This window comes from Salvia hispanica, chromosome 1 (assembly GCF_023119035.1).
Source record: "Salvia hispanica cultivar TCC Black 2014 chromosome 1, UniMelb_Shisp_WGS_1.0, whole genome shotgun sequence".
NCBI lineage: Eukaryota > Viridiplantae > Streptophyta > Magnoliopsida > Lamiales > Lamiaceae > Salvia > Salvia hispanica.
The window spans coordinates 33446272-33463286 of record NC_062965.1 but is presented as its reverse complement, the minus strand read 5'-3'; the positions used below and the strand labels follow the sequence as shown (position 1 = coordinate 33463286).

Sequence of the window (17015 nt, the reverse complement as noted above, 5' to 3'; positions counted from 1 at the left end):
CAGCAGAGGAATTGACGACTCCGATGTTGGATCCTTGCTTTATTTATTGCTTTCGAGATGCTGTAGTTAGATCCCGAGTTCATCGGAGGAATTGATGACTCTGCCGTTGGATCTCGGTTTATTTTCAGTTTTTATGAAGCTTTGGTTTAATTTTATGTTTTCAATGCTTTAGTGCAGTTCACAGTGTGTTGGTTGATTCGACGATGGAATTGACGCCTTCATTTTAGAAGTTCCTTCATACCATGCTTTCTAGTTAGATTTAATGGCTCCGGCAGAAGATTTGACGACTCCGATGTTGGATCCTTGCTTTCTTTACTGCTGCTTTGATTTACTTTCATGTTGATGATTTATTTATTCGTGTTTCTTGGATGCTTTTCGCAATTGGTAGTTTAGATGTTTAGATCATTTTAGCTTAGCTTTGTAGTCTCGGCGGAGGAATTGACAACTCCGACGCTGAGATTACATTTCATTTCATGCTCCCTTAGTTTAGTTTAAGCTCCAATTTCTGTTCTCATGCTTTAAAGTTTAAGTTTCCCACTCTAGTGTTTAGATCCATACTCCAATGCTCAAAGCGTGATAGCTAACTAACCCCGTGTCATAGAATCAATCTCGAGTAGGTCCATGGTCTTTGTGGTTCGGCCCCTCTCTTGCCACTCCTACTTAGCAATATTGGTTGCAAAAAGTGGGAAACTATAAATCTTGTTGAAAGAAGGGACGCGTGCACACGGAAACCCCTGCCCGGAACAAGTTAAAGTGTGCATTTTTACTGGTGCAAGAAACTCCTTTTAAAAATGGGAAAGTTGTGCGTCAATACCACTTTACTTTAATAGTTTCCTAAGCATATAACTTCACATGCAAGTGCGCGTTGCACGAGTGGCATGACATTATTAGGCACGTCACGTCTATTAATTTGCAGAAAACGCATATTTAATTATTCTTCAAAATCTGAGTGTATCTCAAAAAATATAAGCTGGTAGGATCTGAATCCACATCACGACCCACACGAATGGACTGAAATTGTCGATTAGCAGAAAAGACAAATTTCTTGTGCATTATTGCCACAATTCTGAAAGCGTGGGTTTACATTGAAATAAATCTCCTTAATGATATGGTCAGTGATTGTCTTGTTCATAGAGGCAACTGGAATCTCGACAGCTCTGCTATCGTTAAACTATGTAAAAACCCTCGTGTGGTGGTGTGGTGTGCAAACTTAATTCACAAATTATTGCTCACTCTGGATCATATATGTTTCCATCACTTAGAACATGCAAATTTAATGCCAACCTCCAATAAATAATGAAGTTTGCCCAACCCGTGTACAGCTTCAAACTTATGTCTCGTTAACATGAATAAAAATTCAGCGGTCCGGACATATTGACACAGATAAATACTACATGTTGAAAATGATTTGAAGTCCAAATACTCCATATGAAATCAAAGTCACCCAATATACCAGAACAACGTATTCTCGTCCGTGAAAAACCATCTCATTTTGTCATTTCGCGATTTAAAGTCTCATTTACTTTTTTTTTTTCATTTTAGGAAATTGAATATGCATTTAACTAAATCGTTATACTTATATTTTATTATTATAAAACTAATATAGAAAAGTGGGACCCACATTTCACCATTTTTTTCCATTTCCTTCACAAAAGCCAAACAATTTATTAAAATTCGCGTCGAGTCAAAATGAGACTATAAGTAACTAGCCGATGAATTAGAATTTTATTTATAGGCCTAAAAACAGTTACGCTCGTTTTAGAACCTCAGTCTTTTATATCGATCCTTTACCAATATCATTCATAAAAGAAATCAAGATAGAATTCATCCGTCCCGTAGAAATAGGTTGAATATTTTTTTTCGTCCGTCCCATATAAATAGTCAATATACATGTACGAAACATTTTCTCCTTCTCTTTTACTTTATTATTTATGAGCCCTATCATCCACTACACTATTTTAATTACCTTGTCTTATTCTCTTTCTCTCTTACTATATCAATTACGCATTAAAACATGTACTATCTCCAAATGGTCTATTTCTATTGGACGGATGGTGGCAAAATGGCTCTGTTGGTTCAGCTTATACTCATGATCAACCAAAACAAAATCAAGTACTGGCAGCAAACATGTATACAAAACTGATGCGACATAAATGTAATTCTGCATAAACATGTTTAATTACAAGCAGAATACACCAAGTCTACAATGATTAGTGACTATACATTACAAATATTCAATCATTTCCCTAATTGCTGTGCATGTTGAGTAGTGAAACTCTGGTTCTGACCAAACGCTTAAACAAACCCTCGACTTTGTCTTCTACAACATCAAGGCTCTCCTCCATCTCTCTCAACTGCATCCCAAGCTCATCAACCTGCACCGTCCCATCCAATCTCACAAGCTTCTCCAAGGCAGCATCCAGCTCACTAAACTCTAGCCTATGTTTGTGGTCATGATCATCTTGTCCCGAGCATCTTTTCGAGCCAATCAGCCTCGACACGAGAGACCATCCGCTTGATGAGCTCCTGGCGCCCGAGACGCTGCACAGCAACGACTCGATGAGGTCGAGAGTGGCGGCCTCGGTCTCCTTCAACATGCTTATCACAGCGATGGCTTCAGCATCTTTATCTGCCAGAGCTAAAACGGAGGGTTTATGCTTCAAGGAGGTGATGCGTCTGAGGGTCTTGTGGATCATCTTCTTGGCTGTTTTTCTGGAGGCGATGAGATGATCAGAGTCTCGTCTGCGGCGGAGGAAGGAGTGGAGGTGGAGGAGGTGGTCCCTGGCGTGGGAGAGGATGTCTTTGGCGGTGGCGCAGGCGTCGACGAGGGCGAGGTAGCCGTCGAGGACTTGGTGGACCCATTTGTGGTGGGAATCGCGGGAGAAGAGCTGGTGGGTGTGGTGGAGGAGGAGCAAGTCGTCGAGGCAGTTGTAGAGGGAGTGGAGGGTGGTTAGGTTTTGGGAGATGGAGAGCAGGGAGGTGGAGTCGGGGTGGAGGGTTTGGAGGTGGTGGTTGAATTGGGGGATGAGAGGGTGGGAATGGGATCGAGAGGGGAGGCTGGAGGAGCGAGTGTGGCCAAGGATTTTAGGAGTGGAGATCATCATCATGCTGTTTATTGTGTGTGTTTGGAGGGGAAAGGAAATTGTTGGTTATAATGGGAGGGGGACAGTGAGGATTTTTTGAAGTTGCAGTGGTGATTGCGAGGTGGGATATTGTCTGCCACGTCGAGCCACCGACTGTTTGGGTGTTCCAAGAAAGGTCGACTCTAGTGTTTTGTTTTTGGTGTTCACAATTAAACAAGCCAACAACTCAGGAAGGTACTAGTAGTATTTAATACTTGGCTGTACGTACATTCTACTGCTAATTTTGTGTCATTTTTAAGATGAAGAATGGCTTATCACCTAAATTTTGGATATTTTTTCTATCTACTTCGTCTGTAATTTTTTGGATTTTATATAATTCATGATAAAATTTTAAACTACTCTTTTTAATTAAAGTATAAATGGGCATTTTAACTCTATACTACCTGACTTAATTCATTACTAATAGAAATCACATACCATAATATAATTAAGATCCAAATCCAAATCCAAATATTCATTCAAATGATTTATTCTCTATTTCTTCAAAATCTCGGGAGAGCAGCGGTTCGACCATGGATGGTGCTAGCCTCAGTTTGCGTATGTGCGTGAGGTGGAATGGATTATGGGACGGAGGCAGATGGAAAGGTACCGTACCAAGTTTACAAGTACTACTACTAAGTACGGCAAATGGATCTCATATTGCTTAATAATTATGCACTTCTTCTCTCTCAAAATATAAATTACTACTAAGAGTTTGGACATGCATCCCCTATACGCCATATACACGTTTTAATTGCGCATATGTTCCTTTCTTTGCTTTCATCACCGATTCACAATTGCTGCAGATCAAGAAAAAAGACTTGCTATACACAACTTCAAATATAACATTACTAAACATGACTGTCTTCAGCATGCATCCTTATTCCCCAGTGACATGCGGTGAAAATGATGGTGATGCAGAAACCAAAATTGATTACACACTAATCTCCACAGCAATGTTTACATTTACACTCCGATCCGCCTGCATGATCTGCACCTACGAGCTCACTCTGTCCACGACCAACGCCATTATCAGACGATATCTTGGATTTATGACTGAAGCATATTTTGAGTTCTCTCAAACATTAAAGGATTCCACTTCTCCAGTCAAAAGTAACAACCTAATCTTCATTGCTAATTTGACACTAGAGATGAAATGCCTCATTTCATCTACACTATGAAGCTTGTTTGTGTTCCTCGACACGTTGCAAGAGCTCCTCGTATACTCTCAAAGAGTTACCAGTATACTTTCCCATGGCCTCAAGAACGTGTCGTAGACTTGCCTGCAGACTCCCTCCTTTAGTGGTCTCGCTCTGATAGACAACGCGTGTGTCAGTGGGGATCAGCGCCATCTTTCTCTCTAATGACTGAATCTCCCTGTGTATCTTCTGGTCCTCCTTCTCAAGGCTCTTGAGTTTCCTCTCATCTTTATCCGCCACCATCTTTTGGCGCATCTCCGCCTTGTCCCTGTCCCACACCTGCAGCACGTTCGATGCAAACTCTCGCATAGAATCCACCACTTCCTTCTCAGAAATTCTGTCCAGTGACTGTGACCACTGGTTACACACAACAAACACTGCAGGGGCACCCATCCTACCGGGAGAGAATGGCACTATCCCGTCTGGGGTCTCTTCCGGTATGTAGAGCAGACATTTCATGAGCCAGTTATTCAGCGTTCGGACATAACCCTTTAGTGAGCCAATCCAACGAGAGAACCACAGAGTCCAATTGACAAGATCGTGCTGAAGCTGGCGCGTGGCTTCAAATTGAGCATCCGTGAAGTGCTGTTGGGACGTGATGGTGTCTAAACGTTTGGCTTCTCCAATCGCTTGACACTGATTGTTGTGGCATTCGAGCATGGACTTCCACATTCTAGTTAACCTACAATAGAGATAAAATTTGGAGTTACATCACATAAACTTTATCAGAACAGAATGTACTTGTATTTTGATATTATGTCAGTACCTAACCATTTTGCTGCCAAATAAATGTATAAATAGGAAAGAAGTAAACATAAATTTGTTACTATAAGATAGAAAGAGATATCCAACAAGTATGCAAATATGGCATTTGAATATAGATACCCTTGAATGAAGTCATGCAGCTGTGGCCACAACTCCTCATCTCTCAACCTATTTATCCTCATTGAGATCTTATCAACCACCTGAATTGCCACTTTGATTTTCGTTGATAGACTCCTAACCAAAGTTCTGGTTGCCTCCACTTTGTGTGACTCAGAGCCTCTTACATCCATATGCTTCATCTTTTTGGACTTCCGTTCGTGGTCAACTCTCATTTTCTCCTCAACCTGAAAGAGGATTAAAAGATCAGCTATACTCAAAACATTATTGATACTACAATATAACCCTCTCGCATGAACACAAAGAAAGATCATGAATGTGACTAAGAAACATTTTTAAAGCAAGTTTTATCTATATTTGGAAGTCTTGAAATATATTCCACAGAATTGAATACAACAAATGCAGAGCAAGCAAGAAGAAAACTAGTTTTAGAAGAAGTTACTGTATACTTAAAGGCCCTTGCAGCTCTAAGATTTTAGCCGTGTGGAACACATTGAAAATTGAGTTCAACAAATAATTTCAATAATGGCAAAAAATCATGCAGCTCTAAGATTTTAGTTCTTGTACGACAGAAGATACGAACTGCAATAAGTACTCAGACAGCATCGGTCGTGCATCAAGTAGCTAGCAATTATACGAGGTACTCCAACGCTCTGTGCATTGCATCCGAAGTTATAGATGAGAAATTAAATTTTGTGTTGATATATGAAAGAAACATAACAATAAATAGAATCTTTAGGACCACCTTAGATTTAGCCAGCTAGCATAATAGTAACAAATGGAGTATCAAATTACAACTGCCAAAAAGGTTCAAAAGCGCAGAATGTTGTAGCAAGGTAAAGAGCAAGAAGCTGTCAAACTAGGACATGAAATAAATGGAGAAATCAATAAGTGTACCTTCACTTCTTCGTACAGTTTCTTCTCCCACAGATGAAGTTTATGCAAAACGGAAGAAAGGCTTTTAGACTTGAGTTCCACATCTTCGACTGCGTCTAACAGAACAGAATCGCCATCATGAGACGGCGAAGGCTGGAAAGAGACTGCAGTTAAATGCAGTATCTTTGAAGAAACTGCAATCACAATCATAAATGATGAATCAATCATTGAAAAAAAACATTTCTAAATTAACAAAGGTAAATCAAAACAAGATCGCTTACCATGTTTCTGTTTGTAAGGGAGTTTCCCCACCTCAAGAAAGCCAGAGAGATCCTTTCCACACTCCGAAGCACGCTCAAACTGAAGATGAATCTCTTTCAAGACTTCCAAATCATCCTTGAACCCACCGCGAGGCTTCAATTCATTACCATTTTTGGAGCTCTTCTCACCAATAACTTCACTCTTGTCGACGCTTTTCTTTGAATTGGAATCATTTTGCTCTTGCGGCGCCTTGGATGAACTGTTTCTTCCACTATTCTGATCTCCATGAACTGCCTTCATCACATCAACATCTTCATCATCGTCATCATCCTCTTCCAAATCCGGTATTCCCTCTTCCTCCCTCACTGATCTGGAATCGTGGCTCAAGGGGTAAGTGGGATAGAACTTCTCAACAGTGTCAAAAGGGTTCAGAAAATCCCACGTCGAACTTCTCGGCGGCGACGGCGGCGCTTTCGAAGCCGTGGAAGAATCACCAAAAAATCCACCTCCGCTGCCGCCATGATTCGAGTAGCCGTTGAAATCCTGATTGCCATCATTAGCATAACCAATATGCATAGTTTCCGCGCTCATCGGAATCTGCGTATGCGCCACCGACGGCGTCGTTTGATTTTTCATATAATTCACATTCATATATCCACCGCCGCTGAGACTGAAACTGAGATTCTCATAACCCGGAAGCGTGGTGTCAAGATGGTGCAAAGGCTCGGATTTATCATCGTCGGAGTCGGAGTTGAAGCGGAGATGCTCGCCGGAATCGGACCCCTTTCTCCGAGGGGGGAGGTTGAGGAGCGGCGAAGAGGGGCGGGAAGGGGGGAGGAGGAGGAGATCATGGTTGAAGAAGCGGCGGAGAGAGATGCCGACGGCGTCGAGTGACTGGAGATAGGCGGCGTGGGCCTCGGCGAAGGCGAAGCGCTGGCGCACGGCCTCGTCGAGGGAGGCGCAGCGGTCGCGGCACAAGGCCACCGCCGGAGAATCGTCGAGCTTGGAGGTGGCGCAGCCCATCAGCAGAGAGTGGGAGTGGGAATTGGGTAAAGCAGCATGGTGGATGGGTAGAAAAAGGGAGGAGAGGAGAGGAATCTTTCTTTTTCTTTTTGTATGTTTGTTTTTATGGGCTTTGCCAGCGATGAGAGTGTCGTCGGATGGCTGATGCTGATTCTGTGTGGGGCCTAGTGATAGCCTTTGACTTAAATATACGTCCACGATCGATATCATTTGCATACAATTACAATTTTGGCATACATACGTTTACTCGTTAATTATGCCATTTCCTCGTTCATTTTATTACGCGTCAACTAATTTGGTGCCATAAACATAGAGTTTACTCTTTGTGATTGCACGTTCTCCGATGTGGTCTCGATTTTGTTATAAGGGCATCATCCGATTTTGACCATTACTGTCATATCTGTAGACTGTAATAGTACGAAAAGAAGACTCGATTCTAACTTATTCGGCGTTCAGTCTCTTGACTTTTTAACTTTAGATGATTGCGGAATACTATCATTGAAAAATAGGAATCCATATTAACAATGGATTTTCTGTGATTATTTCTAATATGGAATGAGTCAATCTTTATCATTCAATAAGAAAGCTTCTATTTCAAATGAACAATTTGAAGACCTATTCATTCTAACATAAAGGTTTATCATTCACGCCTTTCAATTCACTTTTTAAATATCTCATATCAATGGAGTAGGCATTACAATTATAGAATATTTTTATATTTTCTAATTTTTTAATATGAGATAGTTTGAATCCAAAATAAAAAAGATAATTTTATAAGGTTTATGTCCCCTTTTGGAATAGTGAGTATTTTTAAGATTAAATATCTAAATATGATGTGTAAGATTTATCACATCGTCGAGGAGCAGCGAATTTATCAAATGTATGGGATGAAAAGAAAAAAATTATTAGTTGCTTATATATAAGAAAAAAACTATATTTAAGTATGTCCTAGTAAAATTAATATTTTAAAGTCGTCATAAGGAACAAAAAATTACGCACTGATAAGTGATTTAAATAGTATCTACTGCACTATACTTTTCGATAGGATTCCAATTGATTATACTATATTTTATCAGTAGATGGAAATAGATAAGTATGAAGAATACAATAATTTAAGATAAATCAATATTTTTAAAGTCGTTCAAAAAGAACGAAAAAAGGACACCTTATCTCCCACTATATAAAGGTTGAATCTTTTTTCTATCTAACACGATATCGCAAAGATATTCAGTAGTAATTAAAGTTATAAAATGAAGTTCTACATTTGAAGAGTTAGTTCAGAAGTTTGAATTCCAAAAGGAGAAAAATGTTCATGATTAAATTTTGATAATTTTATAAGTGTATCCACAGTAAAATCATTGTCGACATTATTTCGAAATTGAATTCAATCATCCAATCTGCTTTTTTACATCCGGATATCCCATCACTGGAAAAGTTCATGAAATTATGACATTTTGCTTTTGCCAAGAATCAATTCACAAATTATTAAGAGTGATCATGCCTAACATGAAAAGCATCAATTTTCTTGAATTCGAAAAAAAGAACCAGAGTATTTTCATGATCAATCGATCAGGATAGGAAATGTGGTTTTCATGTGTTTCAAAAATCTTAATGATTAGGTTGGAAGTTGCTGAGAAAGATATTTAACCTAGATATAAAACGTTAGATAGAATTTGAATAAAAAAGAATGTAAAATGAAAGAAGAGGAGCATAATTAGCATTTCATTTTTAGTTGAATTGCATAGCATTAAAGTTGAGGATTCCTGCAATCTGTCACAATTAAGACAGCAGAATCAAGTAGGGGCTGGAAGCAGCATAAATTTTATTTATGACACAAGATCACCAACTCAAATCTTTTAAAAATAGTTTCAATGTTTATTTGTTTAAAATTAATAATCTTTTTTCAAATATTCGACAATGGTTAATTGGCAGATAGCTTTTGGGTCCTTCAGTAATGAACTCTCTACTGAAGCAAAGGCATGAGATAAAATAGTAAAGAAAATAAAGTATGATTTGCAATCTCTAAGTATATATGAGTAAATTCATTTTTATTTCAGATAAAAATGGACACGACAGATAGGCAGGAAAGTGAGTTGAGAATGATGAATTACAGTGTGAAAAAAGAAAAGAAAAATGAACACGTACATTAATTTATTAAAATAAAAATCGGTTCAATTAGGAGAATAATACTTCTCTCTCTGGCCCACAAAAGTACGTATTTTGCCGTCTATCCCACAAGAGTATACATTTTCTAATATTGAGTTATTTATTCTATGATAAAGTGAGACTCATTATTCACTAACAATATTTTATTATTTTTTTAATTGATAGTTTTCTTACTTTATTAATTATGCATTAAAATCTATATTCCATCAAAATACATACTTTTGTGACGGAGTGAGTAGTATAAATAATTTGTGAAGGGTAAGTTTGTAATTCCATGGGGATAAAGTGAGATGAATGGGGTTGAGAATATCCAAGAAGTAAAGTAGTGAGTATTTTAGTTCCCCCACCATTCTCACATTTCTAATCATAATGTTCTTTTAGGAATTTGAGAAAGTTCAATAAAGTGCATTATATCCACAATACTTTTCTGCTTTTTAATTTTTTATTATTTGATCATAATGTTCGTAAGGATAGCATTAAAGCTAAGGCTTGAGTGATTCAATTGCTGTTCATATAATTCCCAGTTCTGGCGTAGCCGTCCGTACGAGACATACATTCACAGTTTGTAATTCATCATTACTTAATTAGGATGTATTTCACATTTTGATTAGATTTAACTATTTATTTAAGATGGCCAGTGTGCATCGCAGTGGTTTGGATAGAACCAATTCAAGGTTGTAATAAGCCCTTAATAAACGCCTCGAAACAATAATGTAAAAGTATATAAGGCATTAAATTTTAAAAGAGTAGTGATTTAGAGACATAATGTCTCCATGACATAATACCCTTATGTCTCTATGCCATAATTATATTTTATATGTGGACAAATATAACCAAACGCTATTTTTGGATAAAATCAATTAGCATGAATGCATGATCATTAGGGGGTGATCTAATTTCTATAATAAAGACTAATAAAGCTAACGGTGAAATTAATTCAATAGAGTATATTATATATTTTACATAGGAATAACATGAGAATAAATACTCAAAAATCAAACTAGAGTACTAATATTATAAAATACTTAAAATTAAAACAATAAATTTAATTAGTATTATATTTATTTTGACTAAGGTTCGACAATAATTTTCCAAAAATTTAAAATTTGAATAAATTAAAATTTCTAAATTGAATAATTTAGAATAGTAAGTATGATATAAAAAAACCTACACCCAATTAGAATTAATATATTATACATATTTTCTTAATTTTATTTCATGATATAGTGAATTGAGCTAATAACTCAATTATTTATAAAGCAAAAGAGAAAATACCTTGTAATTATTTATTTGATCGAAGTTCGATTGCAATGTTCTAAAAATAAAAAATTTAAATAAATTAATATTTTGGAAAGGAAAGAAGTAGTATAATAAAAATTACAAAATTCTTAAAATAAAAACTATAAAGTCAATTATTATTATTACTGTTGTTGTTGTTGTTGTTATTCATTTTTAATTTATTTAATGATATACTGAATGAAGCTTAAAACTCTAATATTTTATATAAGAAAAAAAGAAGAAAATAATATAGGTATTAAATAGATTAGTTAGAAACATAAAGTATGATTTTGTTATCAAGGTTCAACTATAACATTCGAAACAATAAGAACTTAAAGAAATTGAATTATGCAAGTAACGAATTTAAATAAAAATTATTAATTTTTTGCAATCCAAATTGTTACTTAAAAAGAAATCTACTATATATTGCTTTTAGAGTAAAGGTAAAAAGTGGTCATAAACATATGACCGAAATATGAATTTAGTAAAAAATATTCACTTTTTGAAAATCATGTCCTAAACAAACGAAATTGTCGTCGGATTGGTCCTTTTTTTACGGTTCCGTAAAAAAATGACGATCAACGCCCAATTAGTGATATTTTGACTAAATAATAAATATAAAATTTATAATTATAAATTTATTTTGAAAGTAAACAAGTTAAAACAAAAAATATGCAATTCATAAAAATATTAAATATAAAATTTATAATTATAAATTTAACTATCAAAATGGCTTGTAACTAATTTTATTTTTGATCGAGGTTCAATTATTTTGTTAATGTTAAAAATCATAAATTTAATTGTCAAATGACTTGTTAATAAAAGGAGATAATTAATGATAAAATAAATATGTTGAACCTTAATCATAAAAAACAATTATATAAAATACTAATAAAGAACATAAAATTATAATAAGAGATATACTTAACAAACAAACCCAATATAGAAAACAATTGAGTTTAATAATCTTGACGTATAAAGATATTAAATCTTGAAAGAAATTAAAATATTTAATATGCAGCATTCAAATCTCTAGAGATTAGTATGGTAATAATGGATTGAATTTGTTTTCCAAAAATATAATCATAATGGATAAAGGGTAAGAACGTCTAGTACAAAATGTATATTTAAAATAATATATAGAAATAATAAAAATTGACATAATAGTCCCTATTATGTCTTAGACATTATGTCTCCAAAACATTTTTTATTTTAAAAATACAAGACCTATTTATAAGGTTGTAATCTATCATCAATTCATCATTATATAAAAGGTGAGGTTTGGTCTTACTTTTGAGTATTTATAAATTTTAAGCTTAAATTTTATACTTAACCTTAATTACAGAGCTCAATCCCCTATAAATCCATAAAGATTTTTTTTTCAATTTTGTGCTTAATTAATTTAATTGCTTAGCTACCAATTGGGTTTGATTACCTAGATAATAGTAATTGAGAGATACCTAATTAGGAGTGATAAAAGAATGAACAACACTTAAATAATCTACACTCGAGAAAGGGGATCGTTTGTGAGGAATTGTGCCTTTTATTTCTTGGAGTTAATCTAAATATATTAGAAGGAGACTTCAATATTAAGGGTAAATCAATGGGGTGAATGCACTCGAGAGAGGGCTCAACCTAGACTAGCAACTTTCTTAGTAATCCTAGAGACATCGAAGTTGTTGAATTAATCGCATGACGTTCCCATTTTAGTTGGATCCAAAACTCTACATTTCTCTTTGTGATACTTTTCTCTTATGTTAAACTTCGTATTTGTTACTTATAATTCTCTTTGCTTACTATATGCTCTTAGTAGTGTTAGAACAAAATCAAATCCTTTTTGATTGTTTAGATAGCAGTCAAGTCAACATTTATTCGTGGTACTTAAGTTGATATAATTTTGTCTCTATGGGGCATGATATTCTTGCTTACTAATTGCTACATTAGTCTCGTACACTTACAGGTATCATTTATGTTAAAATAAGTTAAGTCATGCACATATTATTTATATTAAAATAAGTTAAGTCAAGCACCTTGCTCAAAAATGGCATGATCAGCCCCAACATTCCCTGAAAAGCATCAAAGACACCTATTATTTAGGTAATATGGAAGAAATACCACACTAGTTCTATTTTACAAGTGTGCATCACTAACAGTAGCTATAAGACATGCAGTGCTCACAAACAATCACCATCAACATGTCAAATCAGAAATATTAGTTCTGTAAACACCCTACCCTCCATACTTGCAACGTGTCTTAAATACATAATTTAAGCACTCAATAACAGAAATTCATAAATTTACTGATAAAATGCCTACCTCCAGGCATGACACCAGCAATACCAGCAGCTATATTGGAGACCAGGTTTCCATAGAGATTTGGAGTCACTTACAAATTAGAAAGTCAGACTAACAAGCTGCACTTAAATGAGAGTGAACTCAGTGAAGGACAGTTAGAATTAGGGATGTCAATCGGGCTAATCCGTTCGGGTTTGGGCCAACTCACTCGGGTTGCTGGGCTATTTGGGCGCGGACTATTCGGGTTATGGATTTTTCGGGTTATAAAATTTCAACCCTAACCCTAAACCGCCGGGTTTTGGGCTAACCCATCGGGCTATTCGGGCCCAAAAGCTTTCGAAAATAATTTCTTGTATCGAAATTTTCTTCTATAAAATGATTTTAAATTTTAGATACTTTTTTTCTTTTTAGTTAGAATCATATAAAATCTTCATATTTTCATAGTATTCTACAATAATGCATGGAGAGAAGCATTTCATCTCGATCAACTACTACATAAATTAAAACTTGTGTTCGTGTCATTATTTTGGCATTGTTCGTAGCTAATTCTTTGTGAAAATTAAAAATCATATCTTACATGAATCATTATTAAAATGATAAATATATTAAGATTTTGATGAATTATTTTTTAATTTTGTCTTGATTGGCTTTGGTGGTGGTAAGACACTAGAGGCAAATGATGGGACAGTGGAATAATGAGTTGAGGTGGAACTTGAAAGCGGATATTGTGGGATCGAGTGGAAAATTATAGAATGAAAATTGAATAAGACTAATGATTAGGTAGAAAGATTGAGGATTCAAAAATATTTAAAAAAACCCCTTAAAACTTAATAAATTTTAATTAAAAGTTGCAATCCATCGGGCCGACCCGCAACCCGTTCGGGCCAACCCGTTTAACCTGCCAACCCATTCGGGCCAACCCGTTTAGCCCGTTTTGTATTCGGGTAATAAAATTACAACCCTAACCCGATCATTTTACCGGGTTGTTCGGGCCGGCCCACGGGTTTCGGGTTGAATTGACATCCCTAGTTAGAATTATACCAGTGTGAATTTGAAGAATGTTTGATTGACAATAATTCCTTCTTTTTATCTTCTCAATCTTTGGAAGCCCCTCAAACTCAAACTCAAACACAAATCCTTTCTTCTTCTTCAAAATAAAACGAAAAGATAGTGTATGCAATTTAGTCTTGCAAGTTGATCAACTAAAAAAGATTAGCTCCAAACAAGTTCCAATTAAATCGAAATATTACAAGTTCATATCTATTTGACTTCAACTTAAAGTTTGAATTCTATCAATTTTTTTGGTGTTTCCAATCACAACACGAAAAACATGCATATTTATTTCTTCTTAGACACGTCTCACAATCGTAATTCATAGACACGACTCCTAAATGATATTTGGATATTGTCCAAAAGAAGCATCTACTACAAACCATGCATAGAAAACAGAGGCAGAATCAAACAGAAAAAGAAAAGTCACAAATGATCATCACATCACACCATATTTTAGCATGGAAAAACATTATCCCACTAATATAACATGATGATACTATCATAAATTGGAGTTACAAAATAGAAAGTGGGGAAATGAGTTGAGAAAAATTACCCACCTTACCAAATTCTAACTCCGTCCACCATTTAAGAAGTCATTTATGGGTTTGAAAAAATTACTATTTGACTATGTGAAGAAAAATAAATGGAGAAAGTATGTGGAATGTGACATCCATTTTTAGTAGTTAGTTGTATAATGACTGTGAGTGACAAATGTTAGTGGAATGTGAGGTCCACATACCAAAAGTGGGAAAAAGTATAAGATTTTTTTAAATCGTAGACAAAATGGCAAAATGTTTCTTTAAATGATAGATGGAAAGAGTATTTCAAAAGAGTGAAAAATGTATATCATCCATTAATTTCCATCAAAGAAAATGCCCCTATAACATAAACATCAATATTAAGAATAGGGAAATACTCACCTGCGGTGTTAGCTGAATCCAGCAATGTACGTTGTTTCTCTAACGACATCCCTGTATAACACAACAGATGATAAGGATGAGATCCAATTATTTTTACTAGCTAGTACTCCTTCGTCTCAAATAAGTTGAGGAAAAATTTTGGGCACGGAGAATAAGAAATTATGTTGAATGATAGGAGGGATAAATAAAGTAGGAGAAATAAGCGAGTAAAGTATTTGATGAAATAAAGTAAGACTGATTAGATATTTTGTTTTATACTTGTAAAAAAAAGGAAATGAATTAACTGACATATAAAAAAAATACTACTCCATGACTCAACTTAGTTGGAACAGATATAGTATTTTATCAAACATAAAACATTATGCTTATAAAATCCAGCAAACCGGAACATATTTTTTCACTATAGATTATGACAGTATCTCTCTACATATATTATTATCACAGCGAGGAACCATGTTCGGATTATGTGTGCAGTTTAAATTTGTAAGTTGGTCTTCATAAACAGAGAGTAATATATTTGATTATCTAATATTTAAGGAAAATGTCGTTTCTAAAAAAACAAACAAGAAAAGATATTCATACTCACTTATTTGATATCCGTTAATATCAAAATTGATACCGTCGTCAACTGGGCTGCTTTCGGTTTGTGTACGACATAACCATTGAGGTAACTTTTCCATTCTAATAGTCTCCAACTTCAAGTTACGAAGAGCAGGAAAATGTTGAAGTGATTCCACGAGATTTATCCAACAACCTTGGATCCCTTTCAATGTTAAATATCTAAGTGAGTGGAAGCTGCTTCTGCATGCTTGCAATAAGGCATCAATAGTCTCCATTGATCCCCCCATACTAACATCTAATTTTAACGAATTCAAGCAACTAAAAAAAGGTAGGATCTCAACTAAACAAGTGGGCATGAATCGAGGAACACCAGTAATTGTCAAATCAGTTAGATGGGGAGATTTCGGTAGGCACTCAATTATTCCGCCTAGATTTTTTAGGCTACTTACATTCTTCAACATCAGACTATCAAGCGATGATCCTATCATTTCAAATGGCAAATACTGCAATGCATTGCAATTAATAATCCACAACTGTTCGAGGCTTCCTTGTGATTGTTGTACTCCAATATCTTCCAAATTTGGACACTCACTAATAATCAACTCCTTCAAATTGATGGTGCATATACCATTTGGTAATCCTTTCAATTTGGGGCACTCCTCTATCTCCAAGTGTTGGAGGTGAGGAAATACCTTGACGCCACTTGATTCTACTTCTACCCACTCTGTTAGCTCATCCATACTTTCTACGATCGTTCCGAGAGCTGGAAAAATAATACGTGTCCCCCCTTTCTCTAGTCCATAGAATGAACAATTTATGGACTTCACATTCCCCAATCCTACCAAGTGGAGACTATTGAGATTTCCCAACTGCCCAAACATTGGGATTTCTTCACATTTAAAGCAGTTCATGAGGCGTACCTCAATCAAATTGTTATGTGGTACATTTCCAACTTCCATCTTTGAGTCCATAATGGAAATCTTTGTCCCTCGAATCCTAGAATCTTTAACTTCTTCAATTTTGAGTGTGGTTGCAGGCCTTCCAACACATCCTCATCATTTGTAGTTTCACCTTCTCTGTTTTAATCCCATCTCAAACACAAATCCAATAATTTTGACTTGGACGATAGACTTGCTTTCTCAGCCTCTTCCTTTTTATCCCTTTCAAGCTTAGAAATTTCCAATTTTTCTTTGAGACCATGCAAACTTCCGAGCTCTTTGATTTAACATCCATCTTTGTTGCCAACATTAAAACACTCCAATGTTTGTAGAGAAGTTAATCTCCCAATATTGGCAGGCAACTCTACATGATCATTAATATAAAGATGCCTTAAGTTAGTCAGGTACTTCAAAGTACTTGAAAGTTGTTTAAAATAAAAT

General features: G+C 35.4%; 2 protein-coding genes across 3 annotated transcripts; both read right to left on the bottom strand.

Moving 5' to 3' along the window:
- Nucleotides 1-2246: 2246 nt before the first annotated feature.
- LOC125194816 lies at nucleotides 2247-3107 on the bottom strand. The gene has a single exon (XM_048093037.1). The coding sequence runs from the start codon at nucleotides 3105-3107 to the stop codon at nucleotides 2247-2249; it is 861 nt and encodes a 286-aa protein (XP_047948994.1).
- A 697-nt stretch (nucleotides 3108-3804) lies between these two features.
- Nucleotides 3805-7439, bottom strand: LOC125201099 (protein ALTERED PHOSPHATE STARVATION RESPONSE 1-like). 2 transcript variants are annotated; one of them, XM_048099024.1, is made up of 4 exons: nucleotides 6361-7439; nucleotides 6101-6195; nucleotides 5207-5430; nucleotides 3805-5003 (listed from the first exon to the last, which is right to left on the bottom strand). In XM_048099024.1, exons 1-4 carry the CDS (start codon nucleotides 7361-7363, stop codon nucleotides 4298-4300), a joined length of 2028 nt encoding a protein of 675 aa, XP_047954981.1. In that variant the 5' UTR covers nucleotides 7364-7439; the 3' UTR covers nucleotides 3805-4297. The 2 variants fall into 2 exon arrangements, with proteins under 2 accessions (XP_047954981.1, XP_047954980.1); XM_048099023.1 differs by having other exon boundaries at nucleotides 6101-6273; nucleotides 6361-7438.
- Nucleotides 7440-17015: the final 9576 nt, after the last annotated feature.